The sequence below is a fragment of the Zea mays genome, chromosome 2 (assembly GCF_902167145.1).
Source record: "Zea mays cultivar B73 chromosome 2, Zm-B73-REFERENCE-NAM-5.0, whole genome shotgun sequence".
Lineage (NCBI taxonomy): Eukaryota > Viridiplantae > Streptophyta > Magnoliopsida > Poales > Poaceae > Zea > Zea mays.
Window position 1 is genome coordinate 762343 of NC_050097.1, and position 22499 is coordinate 784841.

General features: G+C 50.3%; 4 protein-coding genes across 5 annotated transcripts; 2 read left to right on the top strand and 2 right to left on the bottom strand.

The window, feature by feature from the left end:
- The first annotated feature begins 1230 nt into the window (after positions 1-1230).
- Positions 1231-3069, top strand: LOC100280633 (aspartic proteinase nepenthesin-2). Its single transcript, NM_001153550.2, has one exon. The coding sequence runs from the start codon at positions 1390-1392 to the stop codon at positions 2863-2865; it is 1476 nt and encodes a 491-aa protein (NP_001147022.2). The 5' UTR covers positions 1231-1389; the 3' UTR covers positions 2866-3069.
- A 237-nt stretch (positions 3070-3306) lies between these two features.
- Positions 3307-4343, bottom strand: LOC100280654 (harpin inducing protein). Its single transcript, NM_001153572.2, has one exon. It carries the CDS (start codon positions 4034-4036, stop codon positions 3422-3424), a length of 615 nt encoding a protein of 204 aa, NP_001147044.2. The 5' UTR covers positions 4037-4343; the 3' UTR covers positions 3307-3421.
- Positions 4344-5236: 893 nt separating this feature from the next.
- Positions 5237-9308, top strand: LOC100501345 (pentatricopeptide repeat-containing protein At3g51320). 2 transcript variants are annotated; one of them, XM_020547960.3, is made up of 5 exons: positions 5237-6964; positions 7068-8373; positions 8471-8879; positions 8976-9034; positions 9112-9308. In XM_020547960.3, exons 1-2 carry the CDS (start codon positions 5893-5895, stop codon positions 7646-7648), a joined length of 1653 nt encoding a protein of 550 aa, XP_020403549.1. In that variant the 5' UTR covers positions 5237-5892; the 3' UTR covers positions 7649-8373; positions 8471-8879; positions 8976-9034; positions 9112-9308. The 2 variants fall into 2 exon arrangements, with proteins under 2 accessions (XP_020403549.1, XP_020403551.1); XM_020547962.3 differs by having other exon boundaries at positions 9117-9308.
- A 29-nt stretch (positions 9309-9337) lies between these two features.
- Positions 9338-10378, bottom strand: LOC100193751 (uncharacterized). The gene has a single exon (NM_001399094.1). It carries the CDS (start codon positions 10297-10299, stop codon positions 9406-9408), a length of 894 nt encoding a protein of 297 aa, NP_001386023.1. The 5' UTR covers positions 10300-10378; the 3' UTR covers positions 9338-9405.
- Positions 10379-22499: the final 12121 nt, after the last annotated feature.

Below are 22499 nucleotides of genomic sequence, written 5' to 3' on the forward strand. Positions count from 1 at the left end.
GGATAGCGCTAGGAATATCAATAGCGTACGGATAGCATTATTCCATTCCATTGCTATTTTCCTTCGTTTCGTAAAGTATCGTAAAGTAAAGTAAACTCAGGGTTTCCCGTACTCGGATGGTTGCTTCTACGTCAATTCATGGAAAGCTGCCACCATGGTTCGTGATTGGGCACAAGAGAGAGAGAGAGAGAGAGTCAAGCGAGTTTCAGTAGGTTCGGGCCGCTTCCTGTGGAGGCTTTGTATGTGGGAAGTGTTTACCAGTGGTATCTACCGAGTTGTGAGGTGCTAGAATGAGATGAAAGTGAAGGGGATCTCACTTGGCCTTATATACACGACCGTAGGGTGCTTCCCGCGTACATGTTGATCACATTTTTCCTGCTTATCTCCTAGCTAATAACGAACAACCTTCGCTGCCCCGAGGAAAACTCGACACCTCTGCTCCGAGCTATCTTCTACGTTTTAGGATGTCGGGCGCGGGAAAAACAAACGGCCTCAACGCGATCACACCAAAGCCGCGATTAATCCGGGCGTGGGCCCATCGCTCTCCTGGGTCGGCCCGTTTCCGCCGTTTCCCTCTGCCCAGCCCACGGCGAGATGTCATTGAGAGGCGACTGGCATGTGGCCCTAGGCAGAGTTTTTGCTCCCGAGTGGAACCGGGGGATATTTGTCTCCCACACACTGACCTATCATATTAGAGCAAGGTTAATAGTGCAGACACACCAACAATAAAGCCCACACATATCATAATTGGTTGTTAGATTGACTCATAATGCACACACAGACTCGCGCGAGCCATGCCGACCGGATACGGTTGTTTCCACCGTATGTGTAGATGCAGATAAATATTTTTAAAATAGCTTATTTTGCATCTGTTCATGCAGTTCGTGCTCTTCATATACAGCCAACCAAACAGACGTTCAACGAAAGTCAATATACGTGCTGGTTCAAAACGAGAAGATGCAGGTAACCAATCATGTGGATAGTGAAAAGCATTTAATGCTTGCATGTAAATGGGGAAGTAAGAAAGACACATTTGCTGTTAGCTGAGAATTTAAGCTAATTAATTCAGCTACAATTAATAGAGACAAAATAATGTAGAAAAAGTAGAATCCGTTTTGGAATAAAATGCAATGGAGAGGTCAGGTGATAAAGTGAATATTTTTGCCTCATACCATGTGCTGCTCGTGATAAAATTAAAATGAACTGAGCCGAGTCGTGGCAAACTGACCACAAGCCGACCAAGTTCACGACAGTGGCCCTACCGGAGACGGAGAGGAGCACCGTCCACCGCCATGTCCTCCACTCCAACCCAAGCAAGGCACATATACCCCCGTCCCATCGTATACGAATCACAGACAAAGCACGAGCGGTGGTAGCTGGCCAGCCACCATGGCTCCACCACCTCTGTTCCCGCTCCCGCCTCTCCTCATCCTCCTCGTCATCGTGCCTCTGTTCCCCACCGCCGCGCGGACGGCCACGACGCTGCCGCTGTACCGCCACCTACCGCACGTAGCCGAGGCCGTGGCATCGCACCACCACCCGCTGTCCCGCCTGGCCGCCGCGTCGCTGGCCCGCGCGTTGCACCTCAAGCGCCGGGACCCCAACCACCACAGCCAGAAAGGATCAGGCGGCCACCCGTCAGTACCAGCCACCGCCGCGCTGTACCCGCACTCCTACGGCGGCTACGCCTTCACGGCGTCGCTCGGCACGCCGCCGCAGCCGCTCCCCGTGCTGCTCGACACCGGCAGCCACCTCACGTGGGTGCCATGCACCTCGAGCTACGAGTGCCGCAACTGCTCCTCCCCATCCGCCTCCGCCGTCCCGGTCTTCCACCCCAAGAACTCCTCCTCCTCCCGCCTCGTGGGCTGCCGCAACCCCTCCTGCCAGTGGGTCCACTCTGCCGCGAACCTCGCCACCAAGTGCCGCCGCGCCCCCTGCTCCCCCGGCGCCGCCAACTGCCCCGCCGCCGCCAGCAACGTCTGCCCGCCCTACGCCGTGGTCTACGGCTCCGGCTCCACAGCCGGTCTGCTCATCGCCGACACCCTGCGCGCGCCGGGCCGCGCCGTCCCCGGCTTCGTCCTCGGATGCAGCCTCGTGTCCGTGCACCAGCCGCCGTCGGGCCTCGCGGGCTTTGGCCGCGGCGCGCCGTCCGTGCCCGCGCAGCTCGGCCTCCCGAAGTTCTCCTACTGCCTCCTGTCCCGCCGCTTCGACGACAACGCCGCCGTGAGCGGCTCGCTAGTCCTCGGTGGCACCGGAGGCGGCGAGGGCATGCAGTACGTGCCCTTGGTGAAGAGCGCGGCGGGCGACAAGCTGCCGTACGGCGTGTACTACTACCTGGCGCTGAGGGGCGTGACGGTGGGCGGGAAGGCGGTGCGGCTCCCGGCGCGGGCGTTCGCGGCCAACGCGGCGGGGTCCGGCGGCACCATCGTGGACTCCGGCACCACGTTCACGTACCTGGACCCGACCGTGTTCCAGCCCGTGGCGGACGCGGTGGTGGCTGCGGTGGGCGGGCGGTACAAGCGGTCCAAGGACGCGGAGGACGAGCTGGGGCTGCACCCCTGCTTCGCGCTGCCGCAGGGCGCCAGGTCCATGGCGCTGCCGGAGCTGTCGTTCCACTTCGAGGGCGGGGCGGTGATGCAGCTCCCGGTCGAGAACTACTTCGTGGTCGCGGGGCGCGGCGCCGTGGAGGCCATCTGCCTCGCCGTCGTCACCGACTTCAGCGGAGGCTCCGGGGCTGGGAACGAGGGCAGCGGCCCGGCCATCATCCTCGGCAGCTTCCAGCAGCAGAACTACCTGGTGGAGTACGACCTGGAGAAGGAGAGGCTGGGGTTCCGCCGGCAGTCATGCACGTCGTCGCCGTCGTGAGGTCTCACGACGTCGGCATGGCGGGGATCGGAGTGGAGGCCAGTAATTACTCCAGAGTCCAGTCCACGTAACGCTCCAAATTCCAATTCCAAAAGCTGGCTGCTTGATCTTTTGTTAGTGCTCGTGTACTGCTAATAAAAACTAAATTTACTGTCATCTACTACTACTATTAAGTTATTGAAAGACGTGGCTTGCTTTGGGTTTCATTGGTAGTTTTACTTTTAACCCCTTTAATTTGGTAGTGGACTATCATGGGCTTGTGTGGAATGTTTGTGGGCCTATCTCTCTTGTCGCATGCCTTGATTGCGTGTGGTTGTGGTGGGTACCTAATTTACTGACATGTCAGTGGCAATTGTAGGAGGCAGGGCATGTGCCATTGATCGGCATACGTACTCCATAGCAAGAGGGAAGGGCCAAATGAGCATGGGCCCTTTGAAGTCGTGTCAGAAAAACAAACTTGTCTTGTGGCCACCAGGGCGCACGAGCGTTATTCGCTGTCCACGGCGATGTACAGCAGCAGCAGCAGGCAGAGTATCCCTATCCTAACAGCCAAAAATCAGAACCACACTTTGCAATCCGTGGGCTGAAAGGGCGAGGCGCTGGCGGCGGCGGGGACGGGGACGGGGACGGAGAGCGTGCACGTGATCTTCGCGTTGGGCCCGTGGGCCTTGAACGCCCAGAACTTGACCCTGAGCTTGGCGTTGAGATCCACGTCGACGTCGAAGCGCCCCGCGGACTGCTGCTGCCTGAACTGGGCGGCGGCGACGTCGCCCTGGAGCAGCTGCGTGCCGCGGAACCCCGGCGCCAGCTTGGTGGCCGCCCCCGTGCCCTGATAGAAGGCGTCGAGCGGCGCGTAGCCGAAGCGCTGGCCCTCGTACGAGGCCAGCGCCTGGACGTCGTCGTAGTAGAGCCCCACCCGCGTGTTGGGGTTGCGCACCGTCATGGTGACGTTGAGGTCGTAGGCGAGCGTGGAGGAAGCGGAGAGCGCGAACTGGGAGAGCGAGGCCGAGTCGACGGTGGCCGCGATCATGCGCGGCTTCAATATGAGGTAGAGGGCGAGGGCCAGGAGGCCCAGCGTGACGGCGAGCGAGACGAGGATGCTGCACAGGCAGCTGAAGAGGCACCTGCAGGGGCAGCACAGGCACGAGATGGCGCGGCTCGCGGAGCCCATGGCGGTGGTGGCCGGGGTTTTGGTAAATCCGGGACGGCGGTGGAGGGATTTGGATCGGATTTGGTGGTTCGTGCGGTGGTGGCTGGGTTATATCTATATGCAAGGGAAAGGGACGCCGGGATGAACGGCGACGCGGTTGTGTAAATGCAAACTGCTCCGCCTGCGGATTGGAGATCGGGGAAGTGGAAGGCACGGCGAAGTGGCTGCCGGCCGTGGTGGAGATACGAGGAGGCGCCGCAAGCACATGGGTTGCTTGGGTGGGTCGTTTGGGCGTCCCGAGTCAGGCCAGCCACAATCCCACGCCGTCTCGTCCAACGTTCACAGAAACAAATTGCATTTGCTGCCGTGTGTGCATCACAACTTCCCCCACTTCGTTCAGCATCGGTGGATCCATTGATAAAGACGCGTCACGACTCACTATCGCACTGTCTCATTTCATTCCTTCCATCTATCCATGGGCCAGGAATCATACCCCTCGTTCCAAAAGTTGAAGAAACATTTTTAAAAAAATCAACAGTTTAGACACATATATCTTTTGAACTGCTTATATAAGTGTTGAACACTAAAATTGACAGCACTGATACCGTTGGACAGTCCACTGGAAGCTCATACGGTTCGTCCCCTCACAGTCCGACTTATTAGCCCGGACCGTCTGAGACCAGATAAGTTTGAGTGAGTTCTGATTTGTTGTGAGATCTTCTCTGTTTCTTACGTTGTCTTGTTGGACTTCGGTTACTATAAGATTGAGACATTTCCCCTATAAATATGAAGGAGTACATCTCGAACACACTCAATTCAATTGAAACATTCCAATTACCTCACTTATCTTCATGCATTAGGCTTGGATGTAGCGTAGCTCTAGTTGTAGTTCCTCGATCTCAGTCTTAGCTCTCTTCGCCTCTACATCATTTAGAGGCGCTTTGAGTGGCCTGCCGACACCAAAGCAATCCTATGATCCCTCTCCCTGACGAAGTCTCTCTCGGGAGGCGAGATCTAGATTGTACATGAAGTCATCTACGCCATCATAGAGAAGAGCGTGGTTATTTGTGCGCATTGCAAACGGTCCTCTGCGTCATCTCGGAGAGAAGTCCCAAGGTCCTACGTGTCGCGCACAAGCTCTAAAGATCATTAGTATTTAGCCAAAGACGCCAACAATAAGTTGATCACTAAAGTGCTTACAATATGGCTTGAACCTTTTGCTCGAAAACTTTTCAATGAGCAACAAACTGTCTTCATAAGAAGGGGAGGCACATTATGAGTGGTGCGATGATCTTACATGAACCCAAAAGAAGAAAAGAGACTAGGACTGTACTCAAACTTGATTTTGAAAGAAACATATGATCAAGTCAACTAAGATTTTATGTTTCATTGTTTTTAGGAAAAAAAGGCTTTTGCAAAAAAAAATGTCCTTAACGCGTATGGTTGTTAAAGAGGGCACCGCCAGTATTAAGATCAATAATCAAATTGCTAGATACATAAAAAGATGTAAAAGAGTTAGACATGGTGATCCTCTATCACCTACCTATCCAATTTTGTTGGTGACAGCTTGGCTAGAATGTTTGTCAAATGTCACGAAAACAATGCTAAATGGACTTGGTAAACATAATATTCTCTTGAAACGATGATCTGGAATGATTTCTAGTCAGATTTTTTGTGTAATTTATATAAGTTTTGATGAGTTGGAATGATTTATGGCTGGAATACACCACAAACTAACAAGGTGTAAATAATTTGGGATTTTGTAAAGTCAGATCCAACGGTGAGAACCCAACCGGCATCAAGGGGCCTACTGGTCGGCGAGACAAAATCCTGAGACGCTTAAACCCCATGGCGCCACTGGCCCGTGTTCTCCACTGATGGTGGACACCTCCACCTCCCCCCATTCCGCCGCCGGCGGCGGCACCATCATCGACGACCTCCACGGCTTCCTCCGCCACCGTCTACGCACCCACTCCTCCGTCCTCTGCGCCCACGCCTTCCTCTTCCGCCGTGGCCTCCTCCTCGGCCACCCCGTCCCCGCCGGCCTCCTCCTCACCGCCTCCGCCTGCTCCGCCGCCTCGCCGCCCGCTCACATCCTCCGCCTCCTTCGCCACCTACCTCCTCCCCTGCCGCTCTTCTCCCTCGATGCTGCACTCCGCGCCCTAGGCCCTCGCATCCCTTTCTCCGCCCTCCTCTCCCTCTTCGCGGCCCTCCTCCGCTCCCACCACCCGCTATTCCCCGACCACTTCTCCTTCCCGCCTCTCCTCTCTGCTGCCGCCTCCTCCACCTCTCCGCGGCTCCACTTCCGCTCCGCGCTCGCTCTCCACGGGCAGCTCCTCCGCCGCGGCCTCCTCTTCTCTTCGCCGCCCCACGCCGCCAACGCCCTCTTCCACTTTTATGCCACTGCCGGCGGCATCTTGTCCGCCCGCTACCTGTTCGACGAAATGCCATTCAGGGACATCGCGTCCTGCAACACCCTGATGACGGCCTTAGCCAGAACACCCAGTGGCTTGGATGCCGCACGCCAGGTTTTTGAGGGAATGCACTTGAGAAATGTGGTGTCATGGAACGTCATGATTAACGGATACGTCAAGGCGAAGCAGCCTGAGCAGGCACTGGAGGTGGTCCGGTGGATGGCAGAGGTAGGAGTTAGGGGAACGGCAATAACCATGGTTGGGGCAGCCACATCATGTGCTAGGCTGGGGAGGTTGGGGGCTGGGAGGGAGGTGCACTGTGCGTTTTTGCGCCGTTTTGAGGATGATAACCTGTTGGTTTGGACTGCATTGATTGATATGTATGGCAAGTGTCGGAGGGCTGGGATTGCGAGGAAGGTGTTTGATCAGCTCAGAATGAGGAACCTGGTATGCTGGAACGCGATGATCATAGGGCACTGTGTGTATGGTGAGCCTGTTGATGGGATCAAACTGTTCCAGCATATGATTGCACTAGGTGGGTTCAGATTTCCAGGATTAGTTCTTCAGGAAGCAACATATTGCTACATTTGCGTTTTTCAACTCTTTCTATATATCTAACTCCTTTGCTGCCTTTTCAGGGAATGTGCAGCCAGATGGAGTCACTTTCATTGGTGTTCTCTGCGCCTGTGCCCGTTTAGGCCTCTTGGAGGATGGAAAGGCATATTTTGAGCAGATGAACACCACATACAACTTCAAGCCGACATTTTCGCACTACTGGTGCATGGCTAATCTGTATGGGAGTGTTGGGCTTCTGGAAGAAGCCGAGGGCCTCTTACAGAATATACCAGAGGATCTGAAGGCACGCGCATTGGGTGGTTTGCTTGGGCTGTGTCGGTTCCGGAGGGATTGGAGACTTGGGGAACGTATAGCTCTCAGGTTGATTGAGCTTGAACCAAGTAACAATGCTCACTATGCCCTGCTTTGCAATGTGTACGCTGCTGCAGGGAGATGGGAAGAAGTTCACAGGGTGAAGGCTATCATGAAAGAGAGAGATGAGAGGTTCAGCCCTGGACATCGTCTGGTAAACTTAAATGAGATTGTTGATGAATTCAAAATTAGGGAGAGGCAACCTGAGAATCAGGAGATATATTTCATCCTGGACGACTTGGTCTCAAAGCTGAAGCTTGATTGCAAAGAAAAGGAGAAAAATGATTTTTGAATAAAATAACTCAAATACACACCTGGGGATCATTTTGGTGCTGCACAGGTTTCGAATGGGCAGCTTCAGGAGGTTAAGTTAGGTTGGGTATGAAGTGGTGCATCTTCAGATGTGTCATTTGTGCAGAACCACTCTCTGATTATGTAGTTGCTAAAATGCTTGGCATCAGTAGTTGGTAGTTGCCAAAAGTGACAATTATGGTACGGTTGAGATGGACAGGAAGAACGAAGAAGTAACAAGCCATGGGAAGCAAAGATAACCTTTCTGTTATTGCCCTCTAACACAAACTGAACATTCTCTAACAAGAACACAAGTATTTTCTGCAAAAGTTTTGGTCAATTGATACCTCAGTCCTTTTTCTAAATGTGTCCGACTGTCCGTGCCTTGTACTATCTTGTGCTTGGGATCTGGCCTTGAGAATAAGATTGCATATTTGCGTGGAGGTAATACTTGGGTTTTGACAGTAGCTAAGTTACCCTGGTATATGTCTTCAGGTATTCAGCCTGTCAGGTACAAGTATTTCTGAAGACCATAGATTAACACTTGAGTTAGACAAGTTGACCACTGTCCTCGCTGGCTTTGTTACTGGGATGGTAGAACCGCTAGTTGACATTCTTTGGTGGCTTATCCTTTTATCTTCTTCCTCACAATGTGATCTGGGGTGTGACTGTGAGTGTGTTATATGCTTTGAAGCACAAGAGAGACAAGTTTGACCTCAACTCAAGGTTACTATTATTCTTCAGAACTCTTTTATTTTTATAAGAGATTAATTTTCATCTATAAGCATCCTGAAAAGTGCTTTTCCTTTGGTTCGTGCATCAGGAGAGCTGGCTCTTGCTCTGCAGTTCTTGGCTTCAATCAATGGTGTCACAGGCTCCAAAGCCTTTGACGGAGTTACATATGTTCCTTGAACTCTCTGGTCGGATTTCTGAGATCTTTTGAGTTTATACCCTGAGATCTGAGAACACTGATAACTGGCATCAGTTGGAAATTTGTGTTCGTGGTGTTCTTCCTCAGCTGATGATATGGCATTTAGTTACTTTTTCTATAAGAAAATCTGAACTACTGTGGTGTCTTCCATTGTCATCAGTCATAAGAATTTATATCATTTCATGAACTGGACATTGTAATACCATCACGAAAGTTAGTGTCATTCCAGAGAATGGTGGGATTCTACAGCAAACCGGGAAGTTGTTCTGTCTCATTAGGAGAGCAACAGAGGGTTGTGATGGTCAGTATTTACTAGCAGGCCACCATTATTTTGCTATCTTTTATTTTATTTTATACACCGTTAGATATCTGAAAGTCACTGTCTTATTTTTGTCAGGCTCATTGTTTTTCCACCATCCTAGCTCCCAAGTGTGGTATCATCGACGAGTGCCTCAAGTAGGTATTCTATGACACTGCTCTTTATTTTCTATTTTCCTTTCTCTTTGCTGATCAACCGTTGTACTCGATTGCAGTGCAGGCTGCTAGTGTTGATGTAGAAGAACATTCATCATCTGTACAGGCCTGCAACTAACTAACATGGCACGCCCGTGGTCACTTCTTCACAACATACCCTATACTGTTAGTCAAAACTGTAGGCTGCTCGGAACAAACTGGCGGCGGCGGCGATAGCGGCTGCTGCTGGTGCTGACTGCTGAACAATCATCATCCCGTAACAGAAACAGAAGAGCAAATTAAGAATTTAAGTAATCAAAGAATCGTTATTTCTCTGTTTGGGAGGCTGTGTACTGTACACGAACAAGAAGAATTCAGTTTGGGAGCTCGAGGCCGTAGAGCACGCCGGCGCACGGCTCCAAGCTGCCTTCCTTGGGGAAGTAGATCCTAGCCATCTCCCGGAAGGTGTCCCAGGTGAGCACGCTGTCGGACGCTGCCTGGTGTCCTTGGCCCGCTGCGCGGCGCACCCGGAGCGCGGCGGCGACGCGCTCGAGGCCGCCCAGCAGCGCGACCTCGCCGTGGGAGGCGCATGCGACCCTGGCCATGTGCTTGACGTCGTAGACGGCGGCGCCGAAGTAGACGCGGACGTAGCGCAGGAAGTCCGGGAGCGCCCTTGGCAGCTTCCGTCCCATGAGCAGCTTGACGAGGTAGGCGAAGTCATAGGCGGAGCTGAAGGTGACCCACGCGACGGCCGGGTTGCAGATGAGGCCCGACGAGGCGAGCAGCGCGGCGAAGGCGCGCGCGGGGACGCCCCTGGCGCGGTGGGCGGCGAGGTCGAGGCCGCTGGCGGCGAGCAGGCGGACCGAGTCCGGCGCGTGGCGGTGCACGCGCGGGTCGAAGCCGCGGAGGTTGATCTGGAAGGCGAGCGCGGGCGGGGAGCCAGGGGACGGCGCCAGGGCCAGGCCGACCTGGATGAGGTGCAGCGCGTCGACGTTGGACTTGAGCAGGGCGTAGCGCTGCGGCGCGGTGAGCGTGGAGTGGTGGACGGCCGGGGGAGGGTGGTGGATGACGCCCGGGAACTCCGTGTCCATGGACACGTAGGGGAACCGCTCGATGGCGGCGCGGATGAGCTTGAATTCGCGGTCCACGTTGTCCGCCCACACCTGACGGATCTCAAGGGGATGGTGGTGGTGGCGGTGCTTCTGCTGCTGCTTCGGCCTCCACCCGCCGGCGCCGCCCACCTGGACCTCGACCTCGACTGAAGGCATGTTAGTGGCAAGGCTTGTTGCGCACTTCTACTTGTGCAGGTTCCGATCCGATGACTGCCGCCGAGACGCGAAGGCTCTAGAGGAGGCTGGAGCGATGGTGGTGGCATGTTGCTGTGGCTGCCGAGGTTTTATAGGGAATGGATCGGATGGAGGAGGGAGGTGTGCAGTGCAGGGCCGGCAGGAGGGTGCGAGGAACGGGAGGACCGGAGGAGGAAGCCGGCGCGCGCGTGGAGATCCGTGCGGCGACAGGGATCGACGGTGGGTGGACGCTGCACAACTTGCACGCGTTTAATTATGGCGTGGCGTGGCGTGCGGTGCGGGGAGAAAAATTGTTAATGATTGGGCCCGATCCGACCAGCAGGCACCGCACCACCAGCTGGACTCACTGGCCTGTTCAACCGACTGGGTCTGGGTCTCCCGCCGCCGTTGCCGGGAACGCGGCGGCGTCGTGTGCTTTTTACACGGTCTTGCTTTCGCCTTCCCCGTGGAAATTGCGCCGTCCCCCGTGCGCGTACGTACCACTCGTTGACTAGCCCCCGTCTCCTCTGGTGGGCTTGGGCAGTCCACGGAGGGCAACACCGCTATCCATACACCGTACTCCTACATGTGATGTGACGTGGCAAACTAGTTAGGTCTTGTTCGGTTAATCCCGTTACTCCTGAGATTGAAAAAAAATTAAGAAGGAGATTGACTTATTTGAGATTTAAATCCACCCAATCCCAATCAATCCATGTGGATTGAGAGCTAACCGAACAAGCACTTAGTTGGATTAGTAAATCCATTAGATCGATTTTGAAGACTTAATGTAGTTTGCTGAAATAGTTTTGCAGATGGATTGAAGACTTAATTGTCAGAAAAGAAGGTGGGTTGTTTGAGAATATAGAAGATAATCTGAAAATGTTTGATATTCCACCTAGCTTTTGTGTTCTTTTTCTACGGACAAAGAAAAACTTCGATGATGACGATTTCACATTAAAGGAGAGGTTTGATAGTGGACAGAGCAGGGCACATTACGTATTCATGCCCTTGTGTAATGAGGGTCATTGTTCATGTTATAGAATGGTAGTGCAAGGGTCCAATATGACATTGCCTAAGGTTTTGGTGGAGAATGGATATAGAAGGTCCTTTGATGGTCTTATAGTCGATGAACAACAATATAGAACCAATGAAGATGCAACACCAGACAACCTAGGAGCCACTTAAGGTTTCTCTAATGAAAGTTGGTGAATCAATTCATTGTTCAGGAAGCTTCTCAACAATAGCTTTTGACATTGGTTCATATGGGCAATACAGGTGGGAGGAAAAGATTGTTGATGATGATAACAACAATTCATATGATTCTGAAGAAAAGGATTACAATTACGAAGAATGTACCTCAACAGAGGGACTCAACTGTTACTTAGGATCGATGGATGATAGAGTGGTCATAGATATGTCCATTCATACTCATGGTTAGTGAGTACACTTCATGTGAGAGGTTAGGCGAAGCACAACAGTACATTCACCTAAGCCTTGCATAGCTACTAATATGTGACAATTAAACTCAATAAACATTGATTTTTGTGGCATTCCACACTACAGGGACATTCGAATGACAGGTAAGGTCATTCACGACACCAGTCTACAATTATGTAAGAAATAATCATACGACCCTTGGGATGGGACAATTAGTAGCATGGTATTCAATACATTGTCTATGTTCAAGCCCTTTCTTCAGGACTATATGGTGCATCACCATAGACCAGTACACATTCAAATCAAAATAGGAGTTACTACATGGTATGCAAGAAAGGTTGTCTTTGGAGGGTTTGAGATCATAAGAAGTCCATTGATGGAAAATGGAGGATAACGAAAGTGGTTCAACCACACACATGTCTAATAAATAAGGGAAAGAGTGCATTCTCATCTCATGGCACATTATCTAGCCAGTCACATATTGGGCCTCATAGATGAGGATACAATATTTCTATGGTGGTGTTGATTTGTTTCATAGTGGGCTTCAAAGGTTACACTCTTAAGCATGAAAATAGTTTGGCATGTGAAAGGGAAATAGGGATTAACCTTTTCCTATAAATAATTTTGGTGGTTGAATTGCCAACACAAATAATTGGACTAACTAGTTTGATCTAGATTATATATTCTACAGGTGCATAAAGGTCCAACACAATCCAATAAAAGATCAAAGTTAGGGTTCAAAAGAAAGGAGCAAAAGAAACCGAAGAGTACCCTGGTCTGGCGCACCGGACTGTTCGGTGTGCCACCGGACAGTGTCCAGTGCACCAGGGTCGTACGACTCTGAACCTTCACCTTTGGGTTTCTCAGGCGTCGCTCCGCTATAATTCACCATACTGTCCGGTGTGCCACCGGACTATCCGGTGCACCAGCGGAGCAATGGCTATCAGCGCAACGGTCGACTGCACAGTGCCCCTGACAGCGCTACAGTTTGTGGCAGAAGTCAGAGCAGAGGCCAGAGGCGCACCGGACAGTGAACAGTGCCTGTCCGGTGCGGCACCGGACTGTCCGGTGCCACCAGAAGTCAGTGCTCCAACGGTCGACTCCGTCAGAACCCTAACGGTTGGGTGACGTGGCTGGCGCACCGGACTGTCCGGTGCGCCCATCGACAGCAGCCACCCCAACAGTTGTTTTAGTGGTTGAGGGCTATAAATACCCCCAACCATCCAAGCATTCAACACTCTCCATTCAATACAAGATCAAAGTGCAACACTCCAAAGACACAATTCAAGTGATCAATCCAATCAAAGTTCCCGATTCAAATCTAGTGCATTAGAACTTGTGAGAGGATCATTTGTGTTTCTTTGTTGCTCTTGTTTGCTTGGCTTGGCTTTCTTTTCTTTCTCACTTCTTACTCTCAAGTGCTTTGTAAGAGAGGCAAGAGACACCAATTGTGTGGTGATCCTTGCGGGATCTAAGTGACCCGTGAGATTAAGGAAGAAGCCTCACTCGGTCTAGGTGACCGTTTGAGAGAGGGAAAGGGTTGAAAGAGACCCGATCTTTGTGACCACCTCAACGGGGACTAGGTTCTTTAGGACGATGCATTAAATGCTTTATAGCCATTGATATAGCCGTTACTGCTGACCGTTGCGATTTTAGCCGTTGATGTGCAGGGGCGGACCGTCCGAACTAGGGGCGCGGACCGTCCATGGTTGGCAGAAAGTGAGCAACGGCTAGGAAGTGGTTGGCGGCTATAAATACAACCACAACCACCTCCATTCACTTTACCCAAGCACTCCAATCCTTCACATTCAATACAAGAGCTAGCAATCCATTCAAAGACACAATCAAAGCTTCCAATCTCTCCAAGTTCCACAATTAAGACAAGTGATCATTAGTGATTAATGACTTGAGAGAGAGTGTGTGATCTGTGTATTATTTGTCGCTCTTGTTGCTTGACTTTTGCAATCGTGCTTTCTTCTTATCCCATTCTTATTCTCAAGTGACATGTAATCAAAGCAAGAGATACCAAGTGTGTGGTGGTCCTTGCGGGGTCTAAGTGGCCCGTTTGATTAAGGAGAAAGCTCACTCGGTCTAAGTGACCGTTTGAGAGAGGGAAAGGGTTGAAAGAGACCCGGTCTTTGTGACCACCTCAACGGGGACTAGGTTCTTTGGAACCAAACCTCGGTAAAACAAATCACCGTGTTCATCCTCTTTATTTCTTGGTTGATTTGTTTTCCCTCTCTTTCGGACTCGGATTTAATTCTAACGCTAACCCCGACTTGTAGTGTGTGCTTAAGTTTGTAAATTTCAGATTCCGCTTATCCACACCCTCTAGGCGACTTTCAATTGGTATCAGAGCCTGGTGCTTCATTAGAGTTTAACAACTCGAAGTGATGTCGGGAGATCACGCCAAGAGGGAGATGGAAACGACCACAAGCAACGGGGAGGCTCCATCAAGGGAGTCCGGCGCCAAAGGAAGGGAGGAATCACGTCCCCGCGTCAAGTCACACTTGAGTGGCGACAAAAAGAAGAAAAATGAAGAAAGTGGTCTACTACGAGACCGATTCTTCGTCACCCTCCACATCTGGCTCCGACGCGTCGTCCGTCACTTCTAAGCGCCATGAGTGCAAGAAGTTTAGTAAGATCCCCTTACGCTATCCTCGCATCTCTAAACACACTCCTTTACTTTCCGTCCCATTAGGCAAACCATCGGTTTTTGATGGTGAAGATTATTGTATGTGGAGTGATAAAATGAGGCATCATCTAACCTCACTCCATGCAAGCATATGGAATATTGTTGAGTTTGGAGCGCAAGTACCATCCGTAGGGGATGAAGGATATGATTCGGACGAGGTCACCCAAATCCGGCACTTTGACTCCCAAGCAACTACTATACTCCTCGCCTCCTTGTGTCGAGAGAAGTATAATAAGGTGCAAGGGCTAAAAAGTGCCAAAGAGATTTGTGATGTACTAAAGACCGTGCACGAAGGGGATGAGGTGACCAAGATCACCAAGCAGGAGACGATCGAGGGGGAGCTCAGTCGATTCGTCCTCATCCAAGGAGAGGAGCCACAAGCCATGTACAACCGACTTAAGACCTTGGTGATATATTCAAGTGCGCAACCTCGGGAGCACAAAATGGGATGACCATGAAATGGTCAAGGTTATTCTAAGATCACTCGTTTTTCGTAATCCTACACAAGTTCAATTAATACGTGGTGATCCTAGATATAATCTAATGTCTCCCGAGGAAGTGATAGGAAAGTTTGTGAGCTTTGAGTTGATGATCAAAGGCTCCAAACAAATCGCCGAGCAAGGCGGCACCTCCACACCCGAGGTGCAACCCGTCGCATTCAAAGCGACGGAGGAAAAGAAAGAAGAGTCTACATCAAGTAGGCTCCCCATCGACACCTCCAAGCTCGACAATGAGGAGATGTCGCTCATCATCAAGAGCTTCCGTCAAATCCTCAAGCAAAGAAGGGGGAAGGACTACAAACCCCGCTCCAAGAAGGTGTGCTATAAGTGTGGTAAGCCCGATCATTTTATCGCTAAAAGCCCTATATCTAGTGATAGTGACAGGGACAACGACAAGAAGGGGAGGAAAAAGGAAAAGAAGAATTACTACAAGAAGAAGGGCGGCGATGCCCATGTGTGTCAGGAATGGGACTCCGATGAGAGCTCCACCGACTCCTCCTCCGACGAGGATGCCGCCAACATTGCCGTCAACAAGGGCCTCCTCTTCCCCAACGTCGTCCACAAGTGCCTCATGGCAAAGGACGACAAGAAAAACAAGGTACAAGCTAGAACCACCCCAAGTATACTACATCTAGTGATGAGGGTAGCTCTAGTGATGATGAAGATAACTTGCTTAGTCTTTTTGCCAACCTTAACATGCAACAAAAAGAAAAATTAAATAAATTGATAGGAGCTATTCATGAGAAGGATGAACTCTTGGATAGCCAAGAGGAATTCCTTATTAAGGAAAATAAGAAGCATGTTAAGGTGAAGAATGCTTATGCTCAGGAAATGGAGAAAAAATGAAAATTTGACTAAAGAGCTTAGCATTTGCCATGACACCATTTCCAACCTTAGAACTAAGAATGTTAATTTGAGTGCTAAGGTTGAAAAATCAAATATTTGTCATGATTCAATTATCAATCTTAAAAATGATAATGCTAGTTTAATTGCTAAGATTGATAAATTGAATGAATCAATTGCTAGCCTTAAACTGAGAATGAAAAGTTAATTTCCAAAGCTAAAGATTTAAATGTTTGCAATGAATCTATTTCCTATCTCAGAGATGAAAATGCTATGCTAAAATCTAAGATAGATAAATTAAATGTTTGCAAACCTTCTACATCTAGTGTTGATCATGTTACTATTTGTACTAGATGTAGAGATATAAATGTTGATGCTATCCATGATCACCTTGCCTTAATTAAACAACAAAATGATCACATAGCTCAACTAACTACTAAAATTAATGAGCATGAGATAGAAAATGAAAAATTTAAATTTGCTAGAAGCATGCTCTATAGTGGGAGACACCCTGGCATTAAGGATGGCATTGGTTTCCAATAGTGAAGCATTGTCAAGCTTAATGCCCCTAAGAAATTGTCTAGTTTTGTTAAGGGCAAGGCTCCCATGGCTCAGGATAACGAGTGTTACATTTTATATCCTACTGGTTATCCCGAGCACAAGATTAGGAGAATTCATGCTAGGAAGTCTCATTCTGTTTCTCACCATGCTTATATGTATAAGAATGAGGAATCTAGCTCTAGGCATTCCACTCATATTAAAATGCCTAAAAAGAAAACTCCTACTGCATCAAGTGAACCTAATGTTTCATTCAAAACTTTTGATGCTTCATATGTGCTTACTAACAAATCAGGCAAAGTAGTTGCCAAATATGTTGGGGGGCAAACACAAGGGCTCCAAGACTTGTGTTTGGGTACCCAAGGTGCTTGTTTCTAACATGAAAGGACCCAAGACTGTTTGGGTACCTAAGAACAAGGCCTAAATTGTTTTGCAGGTTTATGCATCCGGGGGCTCAAGTTGGATTATTGATAGCGGATGCACAAACCACATGACATGGAAGAAAAGGATGTTCTCCTCCTATGAGAAAAACGAAGATCCCCAAAGAGCCATCACATTCGGGGATGGAAATCAAGGTTTGGTCAAAGGACTTGGTAAAATTGCTATATCACCTGACCATTCTATTTCCAATGTTTTTCTTGTAGATTCTTTAGATTACAATTTGCTTTCTATATCTCAATTATGCAAAATGGGTTACAACTGTCTTTTTACGGATATAGGTGTTACTGTCTTTAGAAGAAGTGATGATTCAGTAGCATTTAAGGGAGTACTCGAGGGTCAGCTATACTTAGTTGATTTTAATAGAGCTGAACTCGATACTTGCTTAATTGCTAAGACTAATATGGGTTGGCTCTGGCATCACCGACTAGCCCATGTTGGGATAAAGAATCTTCACAAGCTTCTAAAGGGAGAACACATTTTGGGACTAACCAATGTTCATTTTGAGAAAGACAGGGTTTGTACCGCATGTCAAGCAGGAAAGCAAGTTGGAGCCCATCATCCACACAAGAACATCATGACGACCGACAGGCCGCCTGAGCTACTCCACATGGATTTATTCGGCCCAATTGCTTACATAAGCATCGACGGGAGTAAGTATTGTCTTGTAATTGTGGATGACTATTCTCGCTTCACTTGGGTGTTCTTTTTGCAGGAAAAATCACAGACCCAAGAAACTTTAAAGGGATTCTTGAGACAGGCTCAAAATGAGTTCGGATTGAGAATAAAAAAGATAAGAAGCGACAATGGGACAGAGTTCAAGAACTCACAAATAGAAGGATTTTTTGAGGAGGAAGGCATCAGGCATGAGTTCTCTTCTCCCTACAGACCTCAACAAAATGGTGTAGTGGAGAGGAAGAATAGAACTTTATTGGACATGGCAAGGACCATGCTTGATGAGTACAAGACTCCGGACCAGTTCTGGGCTGAGGCGATTAACACAGCCTGCTACTCCATCAACCGGCTCTACCTCCACCGAATCCTCAAGAAGACATCTTATGAACTCCTCACTCGTAAAAAAGCCCAATGTTTCATATTTTAGAATCTTTGTAGCAAATGTTTTATTCTTGTTAAAAGAGGAAGAAAATCTAAATTTGCTCCTAAGGCTGTAGAAGGCTTTTTACTAGGATATGATTCAAACATAAGGGCATATAGAGTCTTCAACAAGTCCACTGGATTAGTTGAGGTTTCTTGTGACATTGTGTTTGATGAGACTAATGGCTCCCAAATGGAGCAAGTTGATCTTGATGAATTAGATGATGAAGAGGCTCCATGCGTCGCGCTAAGAAACATGTCCATAGGGGATGTGTGTCCTAAGGAACCCAAAGAGCAAATTCAAGCACAAGATCAACCATCATCTTCCATGCAAGCATCCCCTCCAACTCAAGATGAGGATCAGGCTCAAGACAATGAAGATGAAGATCAAGAGGATGAGCCACCTCAAGAGGAGGACAATGATCATGGGGGAGAGGACAATGATCATGGGGGAGATGACAATGATCAAGACAAGGAAGATGATCAAGAAGTACAGGGTCCAAGACTGCCACACCCAAGAGTCCACCAGGCGATTCAAAGAGATCACCCCATGAACTCCATCCTCGGCGATATTCAAAAGGGGGTAACCACTCGATCTCGAGTCACTCATTTTTGTGAACATTACTCTTTTGTTTCCTCTATTGAACCATACAAGGTAGAGGATGCACTAAGAGATTCAGATTAGGTGTTGGCAACACAAGAGGAGTTCAACAACTTCACGAGGAATGAGGTATGGCATTTAGTTCCACGTCCTAACCAAAATGTTGTAGGAACCAAGTGGGTATTCCACAACAAGCAAGATGAGCATGGTGTGGTGACAAGGAACAAAGCCCGACTTGTGGCCAAAGGATATTCACAAGTCGAAGGTTTGGATTTTGATGAAACCTATGCACCCGTAGCTAGGCTTGAGTCAATTCGTATATTACTTGCCTATGCTACTCACCATGTCTTTAAGCTTCATCAAATAGACGTGAAGAGTGCCTTCCTCAATGGACCAATCAAGGAAGAGGTCTATGTTGAGCAATCTCCTGGCTTTTAAGATAGTGAGTACCCTAACCACGTTAATAAACTCTCAAAGGCGCTTTATGGGCTCAAGCAAGCCCCAAGAGCATGGTATGAATGCCTGCAAGATTTTCTTATCACTAATGGCTTCAAAGTCGGTAAAGCTGATCCTACTCTCTTTACTAAAACTATTGCAAAAGAAACCGAAGAGTACCCTGGTCTAGCGCACCAGATTGTCCAGTGTGCCACCAGATAGTGTCCGGTGCACCAGGATCGTACGACTCTAAACCCTTCACCTTCAGGTTTCTCAGGCGTCGCTCTGCTATAATTCACTGGACTGTCCAGTGTGCCATCGGACTGTCTGATGCACCAGTGGAGCAACGGCTATCAGCGCAACGGTCGACTGCACAGTGCCCCTGACAGCGCTACAGTTCACGGCAGAAGTCAGAGCAGAGGTCAGAGGCGCACCGGACAGTAAACAGTGCCTGTCCGGTGCGGCACCGGACTGTCCGGTGCCACCAGAAGTCAGCGCTCCAACGGCCGACTCCGTCATAACCCTAACGGTTGGGTGACGTGGCTGGCGCACCGGACCGTCCGGTGCGCCCATCGACAGCAGCCACCCCTAACGGTTGTTTTGGTGGTTGAGGGCTATAAATACCCCCCAACCACCTCCACTCCAACCATCCAAGCATTCAACACTCTCCATTCAATACAAGAGCAAAGTGCAACACTCCAAAGACACAATTCAAGTGATCGATCCAATCAAAGTTCCCGATTCAACTCTAGTGCATTAGAACTTGTGAGAGGATCATTTGTGTTTCTTTGTTGCTCTTGTTTGCTTGGCTTGACTTTCTTTTCTTTCTCACTTCTTACTCTCAAGTGCTTTGTAAGTGAGGCAAGAGACACCAATTGTGTGGTGATCCTTGCGGGGTCTAAGTGACTCGTGAGATTAAGGAAGAAGCCTCACTCGGTCTAGGTGACCGTTTGAGAGAGGGAAAGGGTTGAAAGAGACCCGATCTTTGTGACCACCTCAACGGAGACTAGGTTCTTTAGAACCAAACCTCGGTAAAACAAATCACTGTGTTATCCACTTTATTTTCTTGGTTGATTTGTTTTCCCCTATCTCCTAGACTCGGTTTTATTCTAAAGCTAACCCCGGTTTGTAGTGTGCTTAAAGTTGTAAATTTCAGTTTCCGCCTATCCACCCCCCTCTAGGAAACTTTCAATTGGTATCAGAGCCCATTACTTCATTAGAGTCTAACCACTCGAAGTGATGTCGGGAGGATCCGCCAAGAGGGAGATGAAAACGGGTACAAGCCACGGGAAGGCTCCATCAAAGGAGTCCGGCGCCAACCTCCTCTCCCACCTCTCTCTCTCTCCCCCTGTGGTGCCCTAGGTCTTGGAGACGGTGATCGACAGAATTTGGATCCTCGAGGTGAGCTCCCCTCCCCCCTCTCTCTCTTTCTCCCAAGCGGCCCCGCACCCCGGCGGCTCGCCGTGGCCCCGCGCCCCTGGCCGGCGGCGGCTCTCCCCAGCGGCCCTGCATGCCCGTGCCCTAGCGGCCCCACGCCCCGGCGTCCCGCGCCCCAGCGGCTCTCGCCCCGGCGGCCCCGCGTCCCGCGCTCCAGCGGCCTGCGCCCCCCCCCCCGGCGGCCTCTGCCCCCGTCGCGCGCCCGCGCGCCCCGGCAGCTCGGCCCCGGCGTCCCGCGTCCCGCACGCCCGGCCCCGCGGCCCGGCGTCCCATGCGCTCGCCCCCCTGCGCCGCATCCCGCGCGCCCCAGCGGCTCGGCCCCCCCGCGTCGCGCCCCTGCGCCCCAGTGGCTTGCCCCGCGCGCCCCCGTGCCCCGGTGGCGGTTCGGCCCCACGCGCCCCCGCGCCTTGCGCCCCGCGGCCCCGCGCCCTGGCGGCCCTGCCCCGTGTCCCGGCGTGGCCTCGCGTGCCCCCGGTGCGCGCAGCGTGTTCGCGCGCGCACGACTGTAGTTGCGCGGCGTTCGACTTTCAGCTTAATCCCTTTTTCAATTTTAGTTTAGTCGATGTGATTGAGAGCACCTAGAGGGGGGGGGTGAATAGGTGATCCTGTAAAACTTAAACTTATAGCCACAAAACTTGTTAAGTGTTAGCACAATTATTGCCAAGTGGCTAGAGAGGAGTCAGAACACAATAACCACAAGAAAACAATCACAAAGATGACACGGTGGTTATCCCGTGGTTCGGCCAAGTACAACACTTGCCTACTCCACGTTGTGGCGTCCCAACGGACGAGAGTTGCACTCAACTCCTCTCAAGTGATCCAATGATCAACTTGAATACCACGGTGTTCTTCTTTTCTTAGATCTTTTCCCGTTTGCGAGGAATCTCCACAACTTGGAGTCTCTCGCCCTTACAATTGAGTTTCACAAAGAAGCACGGAGTAAGGGAGGGAAGCAACACACACAAATCCACAGCAAAATGCGCACACACACACGGCCAAGACTCGAGCTCAAAAGACTATCTCGAAGTTCTCACTAGAACGGAGCTCGAATCACTTAGAAAGACAAACGAATGCGCAAAGACTGAGTGTGGATGATCAAGATTGCTCTAAGGTTGCTTGGTGTTCTCCTCCATGCGCCTAGGGGTCCCTTTTATAGCCCCAAGGCAGCTCGGAGCCGTTGAGAACAAATCTGGAAGGCCATCCTTGCCTTCTGTCGTCGGGTGCACCGGACAGTCCGGTGCACACCGGACACTGTCCGGTGCCCGATTTGTTTCCATAAACAGCGCAGTCGACCGTTGCAGACCGTTGGAGATCTGGGAGCCGATGGCGCACCGGACAGTCCGGTGCACACCGGACAGTCCGGTGCCCCCTTCCGACCGTTGGCTCGGCCACGTGTCTCGCGCAGATTGCGCGGCCGACCGTTGGCCCTGGCCGACCGTTGGCTCACCGGACAGTCCGGTGCACACCGGACAGTCCGGTGAATTTTAGCCGTACACCGTCGGCGAATTCCCGAGAGCGGCGTCTTCAGGCCGAGGCAGCCTGGCGCACCGGACACTGTCCGGTGCACCACCGGACAGTCCGGTGCCCCAGACCGAAACAACCTATTTGCTGTACACCGCCAACTCTCTTCTTTTCTTCTTCTCTCTGTTTCTAACACTTAGATAAGTACATTAGTATACAAAACCAATGTACTAAGGCTTAGAAACATACCTTTGCTTGTGATTTGCACTTTGTTAATCCATGGGCATAGATTCACAATTAAGCACTTGTGTTGGCACTCAATCACCAAAATACTTAGAAATGGCCCAAAGGCACATTTCCCTTTCAATCTCCCCCTTTTTGGTGATTTATGCCAACACAACATAAAGCAACTAGAACAAGTGCAAAAACACTTCAAATAGAACTCAAATCTATTTTGATTCATTTTTGGCATATATGGATCATCCTTTGCCACCACTTGGTTTGTTTTTGTAAATCAAACTCAAATCTCTATCTCTAAGTCAAACACTCATGTTGAAGCATAAAGAGAGTCATTTCAAAAGAGATTGATCAAAAGATTTCAAAAACTCCCCCTATTTCCCATAATCAATACTTCTCCCCACAAGAAGCCAACTTTTGACGAAAGAGATAATGCAAGAGTTTT